General features: G+C 47.5%; 1 protein-coding gene across 2 annotated transcripts in view; it reads left to right on the forward strand.

Annotated features, from left to right (window-relative positions):
* LOC138570222 (SLAIN motif-containing protein-like) overlaps positions 1 to 22,253 on the forward strand; it is a 402,579-nt gene that overhangs the window by 342,392 nt on the left and 37,934 nt on the right. For both annotated transcript variants that reach the window (XM_069648952.1, XM_069648953.1), the window contains one exon: positions 1,699 to 2,014. In XM_069648952.1, coding sequence (XP_069505053.1) covers positions 1,699 to 2,014 — 316 coding nt within the window. The remainder of the gene's footprint in view (positions 1 to 1,698; positions 2,015 to 22,253) is intronic.

Raw genomic sequence — 22,253 nt, forward strand, 5'->3', positions numbered from 1 at the left:
ATCTCTGCCTTCCTCTCCCTCTGCTAATCCTAGGATCCTAATATTGCTCCTCCGTGCTCTCAGCTCTGAGTCCTCTGCTCTGCTTTCTAGCTTATGCACTTCACCGTTGGGTCCAGGACCGTTGAATGCAGCTCACTAGTGCCCTTTGTCACTTCCACTTTTGTTTCCGCTGCTCCCATTCTCTCCACCAGGGAATGCACATCTTGCCTCAGGTGGCCCCACATCGATTTTTCACCTTGTCTATCTTCATTTCCATTGAGGCCCTCAAAGCCACTATTGCCTCTAGTATTTGTCCATCTGCACCCTACGGAGTTGGGGGAAGCGGCTGGCCCGTGCTTCTTGCAGGCAAATCCTCTATTTTCATCTTTTTATTAACTTTCCTTATCCGTGGTAACCAGCACCAGTCTCCACAGTGCCCCAAGCACCTCAATTTCCCCCTGCCCCCTGCTTCAGAATCCCTTGTGCATGTGACCACTGTATTATTGTCCCAGGTCTTTGAATGCTGCTCACCTTCTGCTGCAATGTGCAGATCTGGCGCCGTCTGAATCCGATCCAGGCTCCACCCCGAATGCCCACCTTTTCCTTGAACAAATATGTATTTAATTCAACAGGAATCTTATATAATGGAGGATCAATTGAGAGTCACGTCCTAACTCCATCAATGCCGTCCACGCCCAACCCCACACCCTATTGGGGGAGGAATATTTGGGGAGTATAAAGTGATTAGAAATATTATGTTTTTTATTGTTAATTAAAACCGTTGTCATTTGTGAAGGGAAAGGTAACAATGGGATATGGTGTAGGTTGGAACTGTGGGGGGGGGGGGGCCATCTCCTATTTGAGCCACGTAGGGATTGACATCTTTGGTTTAGGAGGTTGCCCAGCACTCCTTTCTATGCAGCTGTCTGAGGGGGAAGGCGTGCTGAATCCACCTAGGCCTGTGGCTGCAATTGTTTGAGTCAGTGCACAAGAGGTGGAAGGCGGAAACTGTAGCGTAGTTATCAAACACGCAGCTACAGGAGATGTTGCTGAGCAAACACTTTGAAATATGTGCATACAGTCACCCGTTACTACTGCCTCAACAGGACTACCGGAAGGTTGGACAAGCTATTTAGGTGGTTATTCAGATGAAGATTGGGGTCCTCTTACCTCCTCCAAGGTGAAGGAACACTGCTTTGTAGCTTATATACCAAGCATGTGAATCTATATGCAGTAGCATAACTAGAAAAAACGGAACACATGCCTGTGAATATGGCTCTTCAGAATGGGCATCCTTGTAAGCTTGCTTGTGTGCATGATATCCTCCCTTCAGGGGACCGATTAGTTGTACTTATGCCATCAGGTCTGCTGTGTTTAAAACAAACAGTTGGTGACTCCTTTATCTCGGGAGCCCTTGCTGCCAGCTACCACATTGTCTGTAGTTGGGGCCTCCTGTAAGTAGGTTAATCGCAAAGACATTTGCAGCTAATGTCTTTCTGTACATACTGCTCTATATTGTTTTGTGATCGCTATTGCCTGATGCCATGGTTTATGCCAAGCATGTCAGACTTTAAAGGGAGAACCTGATTCATAGGTAAGTAACCTATTATATTCTCTGATTAGGACTGCAAACCTCTTTAAGATTTACAGATTGAGGAACACATTTTTATAACATTTAAAAGGTATTTAGTAATACAATTATTTTTTTTTAAAATCTAGGCATTGGCTCCAACAAACTGCGATATCCGTCCAGCGCAGGACAGCCTCACTTGATAGCCCGACAGCCTATGAAAGTACCATCCAGTGCAAGCTCTCTGACTACCAGGCAGCCCTTAAAATCTTCTGGCTATGGCAGCTCTGCAGGCACAGTGCGAAGAGTACAGGCTCCTGCCTGTTTGAACCCTAGTCCAGCTGGCAATGCCCCTGGCAGAGCTGCTAGCATTACCTCTTCAACTAAAAACTCCCCTTTAAGAATCCGGACATTGCCTGTAGCAGGGACAACTACCAAGAGTAAAATATCGCAATCGTCCAGAAGGTAAGCATATGTGGCAGGCACTGAAGAAAGATCTTGTGCGTGTGTAGGAGCTTGTTATGAGTGCACTGTTGGGTGGAATACTGCTGTGCTCAAAGGTTTATGCGCAGTATGGTAAGGGGTGTACTTATTGTGTGCAGTAGGTGTTGTTCTGGTGCTACCTCTTCTTTGCCATGGGCACTTAACTATATTAATCATAAAGTAATTCATAGCTTTTTGCCATGAGCGCAATCCTGGGGCATAAAACTAGAGACCTATCTCATTTCAATAATGCCAAAATAAATATAAAGAAGTGTTCGTCTTAACATGTCTATTTTCATAAACACCAGAACCCCAAAAAAGGCAAGCACTATTTAAAGTTTTCGATCACTTTCCAGTCCCAAAAAAGAAATGATAAATGTGCAGCAATGTGATTGTATGCAGTACCTTTTGAGAGACTACACCAACCTTGTCCTCCTGGCTGGCAATGGGTAACCCACCTTTGGTATAAGTCTGTAGTACACAGGTTGGTAGTGTGGCTGAGCAGCCAGGCTTATCTCAAGAGGGGTCAATGTGAGCAGTAGGGCTTTTACAAAGATTAACAGTGACAAGTATTCAAATGGACTCTTGCACTCAAGATTCTTGATTAAACAATTATTAATTTAACTGTCAGTTGAATGAGCCTTCTTCAGAAGGAAGCAATATATAAGTAACACAAAAATACACTTCAAAATACACACTCTTAGTTTCTCCAAATCAGCAAGTACCCATTTGGGATGGCACACAGATGATTCCTACACCCTGAGGTGACTTAAATAACTAGTACACTGTGGACATTAATATATCACTGGTACATTTAGAACAATACTGAGTTTGGTGTCAAAGAAAAGGGTTTGGGAATAAAACAAAGGTTACACAACTTTTCTGAAGCAGGTAAGTACTTTTGAACTGCCCAATGCAAAGTAAATTACCTTTTACCTGGGGGACAAGTAAAGCACAAAGTCAGAGGTAAAAATAATCTTTCAGGGAGACAGCCAATGTTAATTGAGCAAAGGTCTAGGTGAGCTGAAGCACTTCAGGTAAGTAAGTCTTGTACAAAGTTTTAGAAGTCTTTGTAGAAAAAATAGAATTGCAGTAGGGCCACAAGCTGGGAGGCGTGGGAGCAGCAAACTCTGCAAAAGCAACCAAGACAGGTCTGAAAACTAGCAAGGCTACACAAGAGGTAAGGCCTCTTAGTTTTGCAGTACCTTTGGTTATAATAAATGGATTCCAGCTGGCTTCTGTTCCTGTGTAGGGCTGCATTTCCTGTTGTTCCTGGGTCTCAGTCCTGGGGACAAGAGGGAGGACATCTGGGAACTCCTGCACTATGAATGGAGGGTCAACGGCAGAAATGGGCAAACGTCTGCTCCCCGCGGCTCTCGCAAATGGCAACACCGCGGTTCTCGGATACCACTATGGACTTTCCTCGCATCTGGGGTCGAGCACTCTATTGAGCTGGCTCAGGCTTGGTCAGTCCTACTTCCTGTGAGTCCGGAAGATCTTCCTGGAGCCCTGGTCCAACTTAAAAGCGATGCACTCGGTCTGGTGTTCCTCACCCTGGCACTTCGGTTCCTGCAGCAGCAATGGAAGTACAGCCAGCTCTGTGAGGATGTCCAGACGAGTTCACTTTGCGGTTGATTGGTCCCACCAAAGCAAGGGGAGAAGTCGTCCGTTGCAGGGCTTCTCTAGTCGAGGTGAATTTGGAGCTTCAGCTACGCAGCAGGGCTTTACCAACGGTCTAGGAGTTGCAGCAACCGTCTCTTCCAAGTTGTTCTTCAGATTCCTTCGTCCAGTGGTCAACTCTGCCTTCTTAGCCAAAAGCCTCGCCCTTTATGCAAATTTCTCCCATCATTCGCAGCCTAGCTGTCAGTCACACAGCAGGGTGGCTGTCCTCCAAGGACAGCCCTCCAGCCAATCACCCTTGGGTGCATTCCTGTAACCAAGAAGACTAAGCACAGGGAGTTTCGGGCACCTTTCTCCCTCGCTTTCTGCCCTGCTACACCAAAAACAAAACGAACAAAGGGACCAAACCTGGTTTGGCGCGCAGAGTAAAACTCCAGAAGGACCTTTCTGACAGGAAATGGCAAAAAAAGATGACCAGCTCCATTGTGACGAAATGGGCACCCCGTGGGTGTCGTACTGCAGCTGCAATTGCAGCCTGCAGTAAAAACACACAAGGGTAGAAGAAAGTAAACCACTGCCACCAGCCATTAATTGTAGAAAGGGTAACATAAAAATGTTACATAAGAAACTAGACAAAGGGGATACTAAGTAACCCCTCCAGCACCCTATTGTAAGATGGTGTGTGCTGGGTCTAGAAAGTTACACAATGCAAGTAAAGTCAATTTCACTTCACTGCTCTTGGAAACAGTCGTTTTACCAAGAGAAGGTATTTAAACTTTTAGAAAATCTAAGACTTCCCCGTGCCACTGCACTGAAGGTGCCGTGTGTCACAATGCAAAGATGCCTATTGAGTTTCTCAGACTCGAGTCAAAAGAAACAGTCCCAATCATTGAAAAATACATATGAGAGTGGGAAAAAGGCCTCTCCCCAGGTTAGAAATTATAAGTCCTAAAGTCAAGCAAAAGAGCTGGGGGTCTCTAAGGTAGAAAGGAATTAACACATTTCTGAGAATTCTCCCGAACACAAGGCATCTTTTATAAAGCTTTGCCAACGGACAAAGACGCCTCGGACTCGGTGATCCGTGCTCTACAGAGCAAATTGAATCACAATGCCTTTACCTTTGCCCCAGGAAAGGGTTAAAATTACTGTGCATTGGAAGGTTTAAAAAAAGTATTTACCTGTTTATGAATTAATTGTTAACCCTTGTTTCATTCTCATATCTAACCTTTGCACCAAACTCGGTAGTGCTCTAAATGTACCAGTGATACATCAATGGCCACAGTGTAGGAAATGTTTGTGTGCCATCCCCAATGGGTATCAGCTGATTTAGACAAACGGTGTGTTTTGAAGTATATAATTGTGACATGTTTTGCTCCCTTCTGAAGAAGGCTTATATAACTGAGTGTTGAATAAATAATTGTTTCATCAAGAAACCTTCAGTGTAAGTGTTTGTTTGAATAACTGTCACTGTAAAACTGTTACAACCCTACTGCTCACATTGACCCCTCTTGAGATGAGCCTGGCTGCTCAGCCACACTTCCAACCTGTGTAGTACAGATGTATACCAAAGGTTGGGTTCCTATTGCCAGGAGGTCAAGGTTGCTGTGGTCTTCCAAAGGATATGGATATGATAGTTTAGTTATTTAGCGCCTGTAACGCCTATACAGTGTTTCAAAGTGCTTCAAGGCAAGTGAGGGAACAAGGGAAAATACAATGGCATTCTTATAGGCCATGAACAGTGAGGAGGTGAAATTAACTATCGTATTCGGTCTGACAACATTTCAGATAGTGCAAGAGCTAAGACATGGATAAGGAAGGGAGCGGGAATGAAATGTAAACAGACGGGCGACTACCGTACTAGGCCCAATGACATTTCTGGTTGAGCCGGAGAAAACAAAAGGTGAGTGGGAGGAGTGCAGAAAGGGAGGGGAGGAACAAAACAAGCGACTATCGTACTAGGCCGGATGACATTTCAGATGGTGATGGAGGGGTTGTGGGAGGAAAAACAAGTAATGGGAGGGGACAGAAGACAGACGAGTTTGCAATCCTACTAGGTCCAGGGACAATTCTGATAGAAAGTGCATAGTAGAAAGTAAGGGAAGGAGATAGGAAAAGGGGAGGGGAGGAGAGAACAGAGTAAGCATTTGGAAAGAGTGGAGAAGCAATAGGGGAGAGTGATGGCCTGTGAGGACAGAGGGAGTAAACACATGTTGGTGCATGCTTATCTGCTGTCTCAGCAGGGGTTCGGTCCCTGGATCCTTTCTGGTCTGAAAAGGTCCAAACAGAAATTGCCCTTTTCTTCGACTGCACTTCGCAATCTAAAAGTTGAGAACACGAAGGAAGAGGCAGGGCTAAGAATGTGGGCGGTGCTTAGGCCAGGTGACCTGGATCCACTTGCACCTGCTCCCCATCTGCAAAGGAAAAGGGTCTCGAGGGCTCCTTAAGAAGGGGAAAAAAGAGCAGCAACCAGGAAGGCACCAATCTGGCACAAAATCTTGGCTAACGCCTTGGATTATGAGCTTTTCAAGCCATCTTTTATAAAGCTTTGTCGACGGACAAAGACGCCTTGGGCAGTATGTAAGCGTTTATAAAGTTGTGTGCGTACCTTACTATGGTTTCTGTACTTTTTAAGCAACTCCCATTATAGAAGTCACACCCCCAAATTAGGCCCCGCCACCAAATTTCTTACCACACTTAAAGCACTGCTTGTACTTCCTCCTGCAGCCCACCCTGGTTCCTCCATATAAATGGGACATTTGTAAGCACCCATAAGGCATGGTAGGTGGTAGCCATCTAAGAAGTGTGAACGGACAACTGTTTTTAGAATAGGATGGACCAAATGCGTGTTAGCTGAAATTTTTGCAGGTGGTGTGCAGTGTAGAGCCGGGATCTGCATGGCTTGTCTCTAGAGGTTCTTGTATACAAAAAAAAACACCATAGCTACATTTGCTTCAACAGTGCCATAGAGAAACTCCTCAGTGAGTATTCTAACGTGCATGCAACAATCTGAACAGGTGACAGGCCTTGGGCGCTTGCCTTCTGCGGGTCAGAGCCTGATTGAATAGCAAAGTATCTGTTTGACATTGACCGATTGTGTGCGCCAAGTAAATTGTCTGAGCTATGTTGACATCTCTGCAAAGAATGTGATGAAAGGTTTTTAAGAAAAAGCTCCTGATTTAAGATTCTAATCTGCAAAAGGGGGGATGGGGAGGGTGCCGGATGAATAGTTCTCTTGCACTTACAACTTTTATAATAGTTGGTATGCTGTCTGAGGAAGAATTGTGCCTGCCTAGTTTTAACTAGTTCCAAAAACTCCAGAAAGACATGTTTTAGTCATCTAGGCTACTTTTGATTGCGTGGTCATGTTCTACTTCACTTGTTACACCTGGGCTCTGTATTTAGTCATAGCTTTGCTGTCTAAAGCTGGAGCATGTTAGGTACAGTATACACAATTTTGGGAGATGGCTCGAAGGTCTGACTACACACAGTGAAGGACATGTGATTTAGGGGTCTACGACCTGACCATGTACAGTGCAGGACATATGATTTAGATTGTCTGTTTGACCATGTATGATGCGTATTTAGAGGGGAGAGCTTTGCAACCTAAAGCCTAACCTTATAAGGTACAGTCCTGGGGGTAAGCAATGCTGTCTAAAGCTTGACCGTATACGTTAACAGAAATAAATTGAGGTTTGGCCCTGCTATCCAGAACTTGACCATATGCACGTCTCCTGCACCATATATGGTGCAGGAGACGTGATTTAAAGGGATGGCTCTGCTGACTAAAGCTTGAGCATTTCAGGTGCAGTGTATGCCGTTTAGGGGCCAGTTCTTTTGTGTAAGTTATTACCATCTACAATGCAGGGCATGCTATTTAGGAGGGTATCCCTGATGTCTGCACCCTGGCCTTGAATGAAGCAGGACATGTAATTTAGGGGTATAGTTCCCCATTAATCTGTTGAATTACCCCCGCTTCCCTCTTCTCTGTCCCAGAACCCGATCAGTAAACCATTACATCTCCCCAGGCTCCATCTTCCAGTATACAATTACACCCGCCCCCTTTTCCTTGTCCCAGTACCCCATTTTTAATCCATTGCATTACCCATCCTTTGTCCTTCTCCCATCACATCACTGCCTTCTTCCTCATCCCAGTGCTCCATTAACCCTGTCCCATCTTATCTATCCCAGTAAGTATATTATCCATAGGGAAGAGACCAATATCTAATATAATGCAGCGCTTTGGTTCTGGTCAGCTGCTGATGTGGGAGGGTGTGATAGTGGCTCGGTTAGTATTTTATCTGGTGTGGGCAGAATCTGCTATGCTTTTTACAGGCACAACCATATAGGAAGCATTTGTAATACGGCAATGTGTGCCACCACGCATGCATTCACCAATCACTATGCCCTGGGCTCTAGCTCCATGGAATACTGTCAGTTTGGTTCACGGGGCGCACTGCAGCATTTTAATCTGAGCTATGGTTATGAGAAATTAATTTCTCTTTAGACAAGAATCAAGAATGCCATCTCCCCAACAACCCTTACATTTAGTAGCCCAGGAGTCCGGGCTGACACGCACACTGGCACGCACACTGGCACGCACACTGGCACGCACACTGGCACGCACACTGACACGCAGACTGACACGCAGACTGACACGCACACTGACACGCACACTGACACACACACCACCACCCCCCTCCCCTCATTGCATGGATGCATCCATAAAAACAAATGCCACCAAGCGCACATCCATTGACGTTACATTAAAAAAAGTAACTTCGCAGCCACTGAACTGGATGCCCTTCCCCTCTGCAACATAAACACTTTGACTGACGGGAGAGGGGCCCTCTCCTGTGAGTCAGCATGTCTACACTGTTACGGTAATAATGAGGCCTGCTGCCCGTCACTGCTATCCGCTACATTTTGTCTGCAACACCACAAACATTCATAGTGGGAGCCTAGCCTCTGCTCAGGCGAGTTAGCGGTTCCACTGCCCCATCCATAGAGGTGGGCTGCCACTGGCCTTATGTAGGTAGACCTCCGCAGCGTGCACACTTTATTTCCAGCACTGAGTAAACAGGATATGAAAAATATAGACTTGGAAGTTTGGCTTGGCGTTTAGCCATCAGGACACCTATTGTAATACTTTTTTCCCCCATTGTTGATGGGCTGTGGAATAAGGGCTGAGTCTTACAATTAGCTCCCACCTTTAAAATTGGGCCATCTCTGACGGGTTACATCTCCTACCGGCGGATTGTATCTGGATTTCAGCTGGTACTCCTGCTGGAACACATCGAGCAATAGGCAGATCCTCCATCTTTTTTGAGATGAGTAGAATCCCCTTCTGCCCCTATTAATAGAGGAGCCGGAATATGATTTCCACAACTCAAAGTAAGAAATATCTGGGTATTGTCAAAGCAGGACCTTTCCTAAAGTAGAAGTGCTTATTTTCAAGTCTAGGAACTTGTAGGAAATCTAGGCTACTTCAGTGAGTAAAGTCATGCCAAAAGCTTTCATTCAGCAATAAAAGGGGTGGTCCATCCATTTATTCCACATACCACAAGAAGGCTCGACAAGACACGCATTTGACTGGTTCTTATTTATTGATAACCTGCACAACTCGAGAGTTTTACGTTGTGATGTCTGGTAAGAATATCTACTTATTCTCACTCATCAGAATACACAAGGAACCTTTTAGTCCATTAACCCATCCTCATTACTGGACCCTAAAGAGTACCCAAGTTAGAGGTCAGAATGATTTCGCGAAAAAGTCGTTTTAGTAAATCGAGGCAAGGTCTATTTCAAAGTGGATTGTGTTTTGTTTTTGTCATAAAATGATTTTAACCTTATATCAGAGGCATGATTGAGATCTGTAAGGCGATCACAGGTAGGTGAGGAGCAGTTGTACAAATTCCAAATGACTACTGGTTGCTTCTGGTCATGTTTAGCAGAGCTGTTTATGAGCCTTTTTCTGAAAAAGTACTTGCAGCTTCTTGCCTGATGGGTACGATCTTGGCAAGGAGTTCAGAGTGCAATGCTGCATACGCAGTAAGTTAAAGGTGAAACGCCTATTACTATGATTACCATAGACTTCTTGGAGACTTAGTTATGGCGCCAGTGAAGCTCTGGATGAGAACTCACTAGGGGAAATGTCGGTGTACTGAGGCCAGGCAAAAATAAAATGGATACATTTCCAGACCTAACAGTTAATTGCTCCCACTGGGCCTTTTCTTGTTAACCAGTAAAGGCTGCCTCTTTCCACCTTCACTTCCTCATACTTCTGGATGATCATCCTGTGCAACGTGGTTAACCAAGGACAAACTGCCTTCATCAGCAAGAGTCTTCCAATGCCTAATGCAGTGTTACGCAGTTTCCTTGCAGGCTTATTTGCTCGAAGCACATTTGCTCACAAGGTTTTTACCAGATTTTAACACAAAATGTTGATTCGTAGGGGGAAGAGAGGTTTGGTTGAGGTATTTAGAAAGGTGGGGGAAGTGTGGGGGTTCTCGACCCATATTTCTTTGCAGTAAAATGTGGTAAATCCCAAATGGGTCATAGATGCAGAGGGGGGATCAGCTCTTGATCTCCCATATGTCATTTAAAATACATTTTCCTTTTCCTGTTAAGGATAAATCCCCTCATCTTGTTTTTTTTCGTGTTCATGCAGAGAGTTCAACCAAGCATATTCCAAGATGGTGTCTAGTTGTTTCTGCAAACCCACCCGAGTCTGGTCCAGTAGCACTACATCTGCATATGTCAGATAGGGTATTACCAGGCGTAATATTCTTGGTGGTGCAAAGGAGATTCTCGCTAAAAATGCTTCCAAGTCGGACAGATACAGGTTGAATAGGAGGGCAGCTAAAACGCAGCCCTGACTGAGGCCCCTGTATGCTAAAAAAGCCTCTGATGTATCAACCAACCCATTCAGTCTCACGCATAGTGTGGTCTGATCATAAAGATGGAGCAGTATCACTAATAAATTCTCCAAGATCTTACACTCGCAGTAAATTACGGTTGACAGTCAAAGGCTTGGGTGAAGTCAATTGCAGCCAAATATAAAGGGAGATTTCCTGGCCTTTGAGCCTCTTGTATCAACCAACCCACCACAGGACCATTTAGACCCGTGCCCATCCCGCGACGGAAACCATTTTGAAATTTGTTGCCCAGTATCTGCGGCGCATTTCCGTACATCTTTTAAGACCAGCCCTCGAATAACATGCAAGCGCCATCTGTAAGAGATATCGGTCGATAATTTGCAAGGCTTAATCTATGCCCCTTTTTATATATTGGGATAATGACGGCCTCACCTGTGCTAATTTGAAGAGTGCATTTGATAATCCATTGGGTTCGCTGCTCTAGAGTTTGAGGCCCTCTTAATCAAATTCTCAATGTCTTCAACCACCATATTCAATTTTCACTCATGGTCAGTCATTATAATCCTTATTGTACTCTCTGGTTGCATATATACTTCTCTAAAATGACTGATCCACTCCATCTCTGCAATTGGGTTGCTCTGAAAGCTGCTCTGTGCTTTTTGCTTTGAATTTATCATGTACCAAAAATTCCTGGTATATTTTTTTTTTTGGTAATTCTTTCCAACATCTGCCACCCCTCTTTCTGGGGGTATATGCCCTTTATAGCTCCTCAGCCAATTTTGAAAAGCGCTGCTTAAGGAGCTTAATACTAGCAAAATAGGACTTCTCATGATCAATTCTCCATTTTAGGTGTTGGATTTCCCTTAACACTTTTGGTTTTGTTTGCATCACTGTCAGAGATGTACACCTCTTCATGCAGCATACTTGTTCCCACGTGATGTTGACTTGCATTTATCCAAGAAGGCATCAAAGGTACCGGGAGACAAATAGGCAGCCCTTTCCATAGGGTTTGAAGAAACTGTTGCACGCGCTCATTAAAACCATTCAAATTATCCACACATCGAAATACTGTTGCCAGCAAAGTTAACTATAATACCACTCAAGCTGCGATCATAAGCCCTTTGAATATGGAACTTCATTACGACTTGGTTTCATATGGTCACTCATCATTCACCACTAGATTCATCTCTTCACATAGATCAAATAAGGTAGGTGAAGTTGCTATGTAATCCAAGTGAGCAGAGGCCCTATCAGATCTCCAAGTTGCCGAGGTGAGATCTCCCACTATCACCCCATTCAAAAATCTTAGATGCCAACTGGCGAACCACTCATCCAAGCTTTATCTTCCGCAGAGGGTTTGGCCTTGTAACTATTATGACCCTCCTCCCTGCCTATTGCATTCATACAATCTGCATTTAAGTCTCCCGCTATCATAATAGGACATCCATCATGTGCACAAGAGAAGGACTTGCGTATTTCCCCACATTTTTCACAGAAGGTATCTATCTCTACTTGTAATGGATTACAATTAATAACTGATACAATGGGCTGCTGTTGACATCCCTTTACATTCACCTTTAGTGCTAAAATCCCATAACCTTGGTCACTAAAGTCCAACCGCTCTGCATTCCTGAGCATAATCGCGAGCCCTCCCGAGGGTCTTCCCAGAGGACCTTTCTCAGCCATTTGCTGTATCACTCTAAAGCCATCAAAAATGAGTGGGTCACACAACCAGGTCTCCTGTAGGAACAGTATATTATACTTTTTAAAGATGGACATGATGGCCTGCAAACCCATTAAACTGTTAAAGGCTCGAGTATTCCAGCTCAAAAGCTGGATCTTGTCGATCTTCATGGATGGTGCTAAAGGCCTCTTACCTCCCACCCCCCTCAGTACAGTATCACTAGTGCCCATAGGCATCCTATCATCCTATGCCAATGTCTCAAATTGGCTAGCTTTTTATCATGGCTCACAAACATGGGATATTTATTTGTTAATTTTAACCCCAAATCCAAACGTGCAGCTGCATGAGTACATAATGAAGTGATTGCGGGCGAGGACAACTCAATCAGTGCCCAATTTACTGCACTATGTCATTTCGGCCATTCAGCATGCACAAGATCGCTATTACCAATTGTGGATTGCCAAGGAATGTTCTTCCACCGAGCAAGCAGGTAGGCTCGATTTAAGGAATCGACTTTCCATCTCGGGTGATAATTCCTCTACTTTAACCAGGTTATTCAAAGTAGCGAAGGATCTAGGGTCAAAGTTGGTACAATACCAGTTATTGTTGTTACTTTTACTTTGTCATTGGTTTAATAAGGTGTTGGTTGTCATTGTGCAATATTCATCGTTTGATGTGCAATGTTGATGTTCTCCACACCAGAACAAATTATTGTGGCCCCACTGGTAGCCTCTTCTTTATCTTGACCCAGTTCATAGTGGGCTTTTTACCTAGCCATTTGTCCGAAGGAACTCTTCTTTCCACTTGTTTAATGGTTCCGTTTATAACCTCATTGGTTATAACAGTAATGGCCTGTAGAGGCCAGATCCCTCTGCTCCCTTAGCCTAATGGCCTTATTACCACCAGGCCCTTTTAGAAATTCTTCTCGCTTGAGCCTTTGAGTGGGAATCTTAGTGGCTTTGTGCTAGGAAAGATTGTATGTAATAACCCTGTGGGAGACTACACCAGCCTTATCCTCTTGGCAATAGGTAACCCAACCTTTTTGGTATAGGTCTGTACTACACAAGTTGGGAGTGACTGAGCAGCCAGGCTTATCTCAAGAGGGGTCAATGTGAGCTGTAGGGCTGCAACATAGTATCACAGTGACAAATATGCAAATAACATTTACAATAAAGTTTCTTGATTAAGTATTTATTAATTTAACAGTCAGTTTTAAAATAAGCCGCCTTTTAGAAGGGAGCAATTGGCAACAATAAAAATACACTTCAAAGTACGCTTCTTCAGTTCAATCAACTTAGTAAATACCCTTTTAGGATGGCACACAGATTTCCCTACACCCTGGGGTTACCTCAGTAGCTAGGACACGGTGGACATTTATATATCACTTTTCAAACTTAAATTGTAATGCTGAGGCTGTGGCAAAAAGGAAAAGGTTAGGGAAGGAAACTATGGTTAGCAAGTTTCTCAAAACAGGTAAGCACTTTGGAACCCCCAATGTAGTGTAGATGAACCCTTTCCCAGCTGTACAAGTAAGGTATGTATGGCTTTTTGGATGGATAGTTAAAACACAAAGTCTGAGGTTAGAAGAGTCTTCAGGGAGCCAGGACAGCCAATGTCACAAGAAGGAACATGAGACCCTCAAATCGTTGACCAGATTACTCAAAGACCTTTTCAACAAAGAGCGGGAAGTGCTCACCGCTCCTTTCGCCGGCAATCCCATCAACGTTCCCCACATAATCAGTATGGCTCGGAACAATTGGTCTTCGGGACAAGGTTCTAACACCCCCAGTACTTACCCTCCCAGAGTGCATCAGGGAAAGGGTAATGCCCCCCCCTGGAGGCATTACATCTCAAAAATGACTCTCGTACAGATCCCCTCCCATGCCTCCCCGGTCGGGCCAGTGGGTGCTCAAGACCGTCACCCATGGGTACTATATAGAGTTCAGCCAGCCACCTTGGTACAGACCTCCAAGATCCAGGCGCTTGAGACCGGAACACCTCAAGATCCTGCTACAAGTGGTCAAGATCTTGCAGGAAAAGGGTGCGTCCCCGTCCTGCAGATAAACAAGGGTAGTTATTCAGTGTACCCAAAAAAGAATCTAACCATGCGTTCTGTTCTGATTTGCGCCCAGCAAAGAAGTTTTTCAAATCCCAAAAGTTTGTATGGTGACGTTGCAAGAAGTAATTCATCTTCTCATGAAGGGGATTACATGTGAACATTGGACATGAAAGATGCATACTTTCATATTACAATGCTGCCGGCACACGGAAAGTACCTAAGGTTCATGATGGAGGGCAAGAACTATCGGTTCAAAGTCCTTCCCTTTGGCATTGCCTCAGCCCCAAGGGTATTTACAAAGGTACTGGAAGTGGCAGCGGCTCACCTGTGCAGGCAATCCATCCCAGTTTATCCTTACCTCGATGACTGGCTCATAACGGGACTCCTACGAAACATGCCTAACAAATACTCAAAGGACGGTCGACCTTTTATTCAGTCTGAGCTTCTCCATAAACTAAGAAATCCAGCCTCGACCCCAGCCAAGCCAAAGCAGTTTCTAGGGGCTCTTATTCGGACAGAAGACTGTCTCCTCTTTCCCTCCGAGAGGGTTCAGATCCCTCAGTATGTAGCCAGTCGCGAGGTGACTAAACGCAAGGCCATGCGACTATTGGGTATGAGGGCGTCTTGCATTTACTTGGTTCCTCACGCACGTTTGCGCATGCACCCCATACAAGAGCTGCTAAACAGCCAATGGTTAGTCCAGCATACTAACCAGGTTACTCACCGTAGTGACCACCTTACTCCTAGTCCATAGTCCCCTTTCCTCCATACTTATGGGACATCTCTCGGTCCTGTGGGAGAGGACAGGAGCACTTTGTAAAAAGCATCAACATTTTTCCAAAAATGTGTCCTTCCTCTTTCTTGCGCGGGGCCTGGCACGCAGCTGCAACCCCACCCACCTTGGCTCCGCCCCGCGCATCGCCCATCAGTCTTTTTCTATCGCCAGGTCAGAGACCTATTAGCAATAACAGAGGAACCTTATTAGAGGTGACGGCGGGCGGGCGTATGGAGGAAGGGGGACTATGGACTAGGAGTAAGGTGGTCACTATGGTGAGTAACCTGGTTATACTCCTACGTCCCGTCCCCTTTCCTCCATACTTATGGGAGATTCCCAAGCACTCCTTATAGGAACGAAGGGTGGATGGACAACCCCTTACTGAAACAGGTTCTTCAGCATAGCCTGACCAAACTGAGCATCAGCTCTTGAGCTCATGTCGAGACAATGCTTATAAAAGGCTGATGGGGAGGCCCAAGTAGCTGCCCTAGCGATGGACTCCCAGGGGACGTATTTCTGAAAAGCAACCGTGGCTGCCTTGCCCCGCACCAGGTGTGCATGAATACCCTTAGGAGGTTTCAGCCCTTGGACGGTGAAAGACTCTGTGATGCAGGTGGCGATCCACTGAGAAAGTCGCCTTAGACGCCTGCTTACCCTGAGGGTTACCGAAGGTCACAAAAGTTGAGAAGAACTCCTACGCTCAGAAGTCCTGTCCAGGTAGAACTTAAGAACCCTTCTGACATCAAGACAGTGCAGAACCCTTTCACCCTCTGAGGCAGGGTTCAGAAAAAAGACCGGTGGGGAGATCGACTGATTCAGATGGAATTCAGTTACCACCTTCGGTAGAAAGGCCGGGTTTGTCCGCAGGACTATCTTGACCTTGTGAAAGACCAAGAAAGGATGATCTACTGACAAGGCCTGGAGCTCACTCCCTCTCCTCGCTGACGTAACGGCAACCAGAAAGGACACTTTCCAGGACAAGTACTTTAGGTACACCGTGGCCATTGGTTCAAAAGGTTTATGGCACAGCGCAGTCAGGACTACATTTAGGTCCCACGGCGTGTGCGGACTACGAACCGGAGGGTAGAGGTGTGTCAAGCCTGCAAAATGTCTCTTAACCACTGGGTTACTCGGAGAATAAGAACATTGGTCTGTAGACAGATAAGCGGAAACCGCTGAAAGGTATGTTCTGCATGACCGAACGTGGACACCCGACTCTGCTAGGGAGGACACGAAGGACAGTACCATGTCAATCGTAGCCACCCTTGGATCCAATTGCTTCCCCAAACACCAATGACAGAACCTTAGCCATTTACTCCTGTATTGGGATCTGGTCGAGGGTTTCCTGGCTGCCTGGATAATACACATGTTATCCGTAGACAAGTTAAGATGCTCTAAAGACTTGAACTCAGGCACCATGCCGCCAAGCTCAGCGATTGTGGGGAGGAGTGCCACATCTGCTGTTCCTCTTAATGAAGATACTCAGGAGTTACTGGTAACCTGATCGGCGGATACACCGACAGGTGTTGAAGTTCTGAGAACCAAAACCTGGCCGGCCACCACGGGGCTATGAGTAGAAGCGAACAGTTCAGAGTTCTTCAGCTTCCAAATTGCCCGATGGACTAGAGACAGAGGCGGGAAGGCGTAAGTGTGATGCTGGAAATGCATCGGAGGGACAGAGCCTCTGTATCCTTGTCCTTTAATGCTTTTTATCGTGTGATCTGTCGTGTTTTCCGTGCAGGAGTTCATGTGGGACTCTGGCGGTGCAGGGCTCTTTTGGTTTGGTGAACGGACCTGTGGGATACCCTTATGATACCCATGGGTGGGGGGTGCAACCCTGTGCCCCTAGTGTATGTTTTTGGGCACCTGTGGGTGGCCCACGGAGCAGGGTATGGGCTGGTGGCAGCTCCATGCTGAATTTGACAGGTGCGCAGAGTATCCTCCATTTTGGGATACCCCGGCCCTGCCATTGGGATCAGTTGATTCCGGATGGAAAACAAAATGGCCCCTGTGGCCTCTTGCTTTCTATTACCCATTACCTTGTTTTCCCAAAGTCCTGGGAAGCCCTGACTCTGTCCCTTCCCCCTGACTGGCTGTTGGATGGAAGTGCCATATATGGTGTTGTTGTGAAGGCCCGGCCAGACTAGCTGGAGCCTTCCCAGTGATGTATGTTGTGGGTACCTCCTGTGGGTGGGACCCGGGTGAATAGCGTGTGTGACGAATATGTATTCTGTGTTGTCAATGTCTAGTATCTGGTGGTTGACACTGACTGAGACAGCCCTGCCTGAAACCGGTATGAATGCAGTTTGGAGTGTTGAATGGCTCTTAACTTGTCCCAATACACATAACTTGTTGTGAGTGTCTGGAGAGAAGTGAATGGCCGGAATACCTCGTGTGCCTGATTGGCTGCCTGCCTGCATGAATGCCCGTAGTCGTGATTGGATGCTTGAGTGTGACCCAGCGGAATGAATGGGAGATCAACAGTATATCTGGGGACCTCTCACTGCTAGGAATCGTGTTCAGAAGCTGAAGTCCACTACGACGAGTAACTGGAGTAACTGAAGCTTGACCTTGAAGCCCTGCTGGATGAGAAGAATTGCTGTTGCTATCCTTCACAATCTGAAAGCTGCTGTGCCTCCAAGAACTGACCCATAGAGGACCTGGTAAGGCGCCCTCTTCCCGAGCTACGAGGGACCATCGTGCACAGCTGATCTTTGCCAAGGCTCCCTGGTAGACAGACCTTCGACAGGCTGCTGACCCGAGACGGGGACTGCCGCGGAATCTCAAAGAGAAGCACTCGGACTGTTGTCCGCCACTGTCGGCGACCACCGTCGCCGACCGGAGCCGCCGTGCCCCCGTTTGCCTAAGAACTTCATTTGATCATCGGACACTCTTGTCTGTATCGTCGCCGCTTTATCCCGCTGGAGAAGGCCCGACCGTCGACGCGCCGAGGAGCATCCGCCGGTGGGTTTCCCGCCACCTAAGGACCACAGACACGCCGACGACTCGACGCCCTTGCTGGGCCACAGTTCTTAATCATCTCTTTGCGGTCCCGAACTATCGTCACCGAGGTGCCCCGCACGCCTCTTCCTTGCAGGACGCCAACGCTCTGTCGTCGACGAGCACCGCTAGGAACGAAGCTGCCACTTCACTGCCGTAGTTCAACCTGTTCGCCGTCGGATGTTCAACGACCCATGATTCCTGCCTTAAAGGGAGGGCACTCAAGGGCCGTCGATTCCCCGACACCACGCAGAGTTCCTCAACACCTCTCGACGATCCGTGGCTCCTGCTTTAAAGGGAGTCACTGAAGAAGGATCGGTCGATGCATCTTCTGAGAACTCTACTCCACCAGGTACATTGGGGGGGTAAAACCTTAATAGGAGGAAATAAAACTATTGAACATTACATGGACTGGGCTTGTGCTATATATCTTTATTTTACAGGTTGCCCAGGTGGGGGATCTCCGCACAGAACTGTCTAGGTAACGGGGCCAGCATTCTGCCTATTGTTTCAACCATTTTATGTTCCTGCCTATCTATTGCTGGTGTCCTCGTTATTGATCTGTGTGACATCTTAACCGTACAGTTGATGCACGTTAATTAGATTCGATACCATTGGTGGTACCACTTCAGAATTGTATATATTTATCATTGACTTCCGAGTACAAAGTGTGTTATTGTGATCGTGTACATACCTTTGAATATTTATATAAAGACTGTTTTCAGTAATGGTGTGTGTACTTTCCTTTGTGGGGGTTCGGGGACTACACTGTACTTAAGAACCAGCCTGCATCACCTCCTGAGAAGCTAAGCCTTGATTGTTCGTCCATTGCTACCTTATAGAGAATCTTGGCTGGGGTCCTCTGTGCCTCCCCTCTACCATATAGAGAGCAGAAGTACAGACACCCCCTAGCAGTATTTACAGTAAGCTCTCATGTTGTGCTGCGGAATCTCAAGAGCATACCCCAGAGAGGAGGCTCCCAGCCCCCCTCTGGAGGCATACTGAGGAAGCTTCTTGTTTACCGCCGTAGCAAAGAGGTCCACCTCCGGAAGTGCCCCAACGCGAGAAAATCCATGAGAGGACCTCCGACTTCAACTCATACTCGTAGCGGACCACTGTCCGCCGGCTGAGGGCATCCGCTGCGACATTCAGCTGGCCCGGGATGTGTACTGCAAGCAGCCAGACGGCCCACTCCCATATCTGGATAGACAGGTCCATGAGGGGGAGGGAGACTTCGTTCCCCCTTGCTTGTTGATGTAATACATCGACACCACATTGTCTGTGCGTATGCGGACCACCTAGTTGTTAACTAGCGGTCTGAACGCCAGAAAGATCGCCAGAAGCTCCAAATGATTTATGTGCAGGAGCTTGTCTTGAGGCGACCAGAGGTCCGAGACCTGAAGATCTAATGTCGCACCCCACCCCAAAAGGGAGGAGTCCGTCGTGATCATCACCATGGGGCTTGGGTCCTGAAACCCCGCGTCCCCTGACATGTTGCTGAGAGATGACCACCAGTCCAGGTCCACTCTCATGGAATCCGGAATAATTATCCGCTTGGAATCCGGGTCCACAGCCTGACGCCAGGAACTCCGAGGAGTCATCTGGGTCTGTCTCATCTTGAGACGAGCAAGAGGAAGAGCCAGCACACACGAGGCCATGAGGCCCAGAAACCTCTGGAACCACCAGGCCGACATGCTCTCTGACTGCGCAAACATCTGACACGTGGCTAACGGATCCGCCATTCTGTCCCCGGTCAGGTACACTCTGCAGTCGATCGTGTTCCAGCTAAAATCCAGGAAAAACAGGTCCTGCAAGACCGTTGTGGAAGATTTATGCCAGTTCACCGACAGCCCAAGATGGAACAGGAGCTGAAGGAGAGACTGGAGATTGCCCGGTGCTGCTAGCAGACAAGGGCTGCGTAAGAGCCAGTCGTCCAAATACGGATACACATGGATACCCTGGAGAAGACAATAGGCCGCAATCAGACATCTTCGGAAAGACACGCGGCGCTGAGCTGAGGCCAAAAGGAAGCACTCGAAACTGGAAGTGCTCCTCTCCCAAAGAGAAGCAGAGATCTCCTGTGTGGGTTCTAAATCAGGATATGCATGTACACGTCCTAAAGATCCACAACGCTGAGCCAGTCGCCCATCTGCAAGGAGCGTATCTGGCTGGGCGTAATCATCTTGAATTTCTCTTGGCATAGGAAAAGATTGAACTGGGAAAGGTCTAGGATGGTGCGCAGGCCAGCCTGGTTGGGTTTGGGCACTGTAAACAGCCGAGAGTAGAAGCCCTCCCCTCGCTCCCCGAGGGGAATGGGTTCCAGCGCTCTGAGGTCCAGAAGTTTCTGAACCTCTGCTTTGAGGGAGGGCGAGCCCGACAGCTGAAAAGGAGGGTTGCAGGGTGGGGTAGGGGGTAGAGGTAAGCGGAAGCCCGCTCGAGCGACTGACGAGACCCATCTGTCTTCTGTGATGGTCTGCCACCCTTCCCAATGAGACACAATGCTTTCTCCCACCGGGGTCTCGTGCGAGCGTGGAAAAAAACCCTCATTTAGTAGGTTTATCGGTGGCGGTGCCACCTGAACCTGAGGAGACTGAAGAGCGGAAGAAAAACCAAATCCGTTGTTGCTTATGGCGGTTATTCCCTGCCGGGGTATCCACTCTGAGATTTGTGGTCGAGGAAGCCTCTAAAGCCAGAGGAAGGTCGACTTTGTGACAACGGTCTCTGGGTTTTGAAAGGAGCCTTAACCAGGATGGACAATGACTTGGCTGTCTGAGTGCTATCCTTCGTCTTGGTGAGGTCTACATCTGTAGTAGAATGAAAAAGCTCCTTACCATTGAACGGAAGGTCCAACACCTTGTCCTGCACTTCCTTTGAAAATTTAGTGGCATGCAGCCACGCCTGCCGTGACGTATCAACCCCCAGCATAAGGCCCCGAGCCGAGGTGTCTACGTGATGAGCCGCAGCCTCCAGGAGATCCTGGGCCAAGACCCTGGCATCGGATAGGCCACCCTTGAAGTCTTCCAGCTTCTCGACCGGGATAAACTCCTCAAACTCCAACAGACCTTTCCACATCCGCATGTTGGCTCCCACTAAAATGAATTCAGCGTTGGCCTGCCTAAGCTGCAAGGCCGAGTTGGCGAAGATTTTCCTCCCGAGGGAATCTAGGACCTTGTCCTCCTTTCCCAGAACCTGAGTAGCCATCGTGGAAGAGGATGCTGCAAGCCTGGACTGCAAAGTGGCCGCAGCCACCACTGTGGAGGAGGGAGGCGGACAAGACGGGGCCACCTCTTCCGAAGAATGCAGCCTGTATCTTGCAGCAGTTTTCTTATTTACAAAGTCCAGAGTGTGGCTTTTCCCAGACTCTGCGGACCTCGCCCAAAACGTCCTTCTGCAAGAACAGGCCAGTACGCTCCAAGGGAGACGGGGTAAACGCCCCAGAAAGCACGCCCTCCTGCAGAACGGGTGCCTCTGGCACCGGGACATCTAAGAAACTCATCATGTCCAGTACCCGGTCATGATAAGCTCTAATAGAGCGGGGAAGGTCCTCGTTGTCCTGATCGCCTTGGGCGTCATCTGACCGGTCAGGATCCTTCTGAGCCGTGTCAGGTGCTGCCTTGTCCACCGGGGACAATGGAGGCAAAGGCGGAAGAGTCGGGAAGGGACCGTAGGCAAGGGAGGTGCCGGCAGGACCACCGGAGGAACAGGTGGAGCAGGTGGACATATCTGCCTGAAAAGCCCTTTGAAATATTCACTCATGGGGTCGGTACGCATAAGCGTTTGGAATTTAGCGAAAAAGGCGTCCTCCGGGGACTGTTTCCGAACCTGAGGCCTCTCATGAGGTGGACAAATCCAGGGACCTAACGGGGATCGGTGCCACATAGGCCCCTCCACCAACGTATCTACATAAATTAAAGGTCCGACCCCGCAGGCAACAAAACATTGTGCGGGAGAGGCATCCGGGCGGGAACCGGCGCCATGTTGTCCTCATCTGAGGGGAACTGCGGCAGGTGAGGCAGGTTTCCCCGTCGATGGATCAGGGGTCTTAAGTTTAGCCTTAACATAAGGAACCTCGGCCGAGCCAGTACTGTGAGGCCTGGAATGTTTTTGTGACATAACCGCCAAATTAGCCTTCCAAGGAAGGACCTCGGCTCTGCCGGTGAAAGAACTTTGCTTCTTTGCCCCCTTAACAGGTCTGGTGTCACCGCACG

Source organism: Ambystoma mexicanum, chromosome 2q, assembly GCF_040938575.1.
Source record: "Ambystoma mexicanum isolate Mex_15411 chromosome 2q, UKY_AmexF1_1, whole genome shotgun sequence".
Classification (NCBI taxonomy): domain Eukaryota; kingdom Metazoa; phylum Chordata; class Amphibia; order Caudata; family Ambystomatidae; genus Ambystoma; species Ambystoma mexicanum.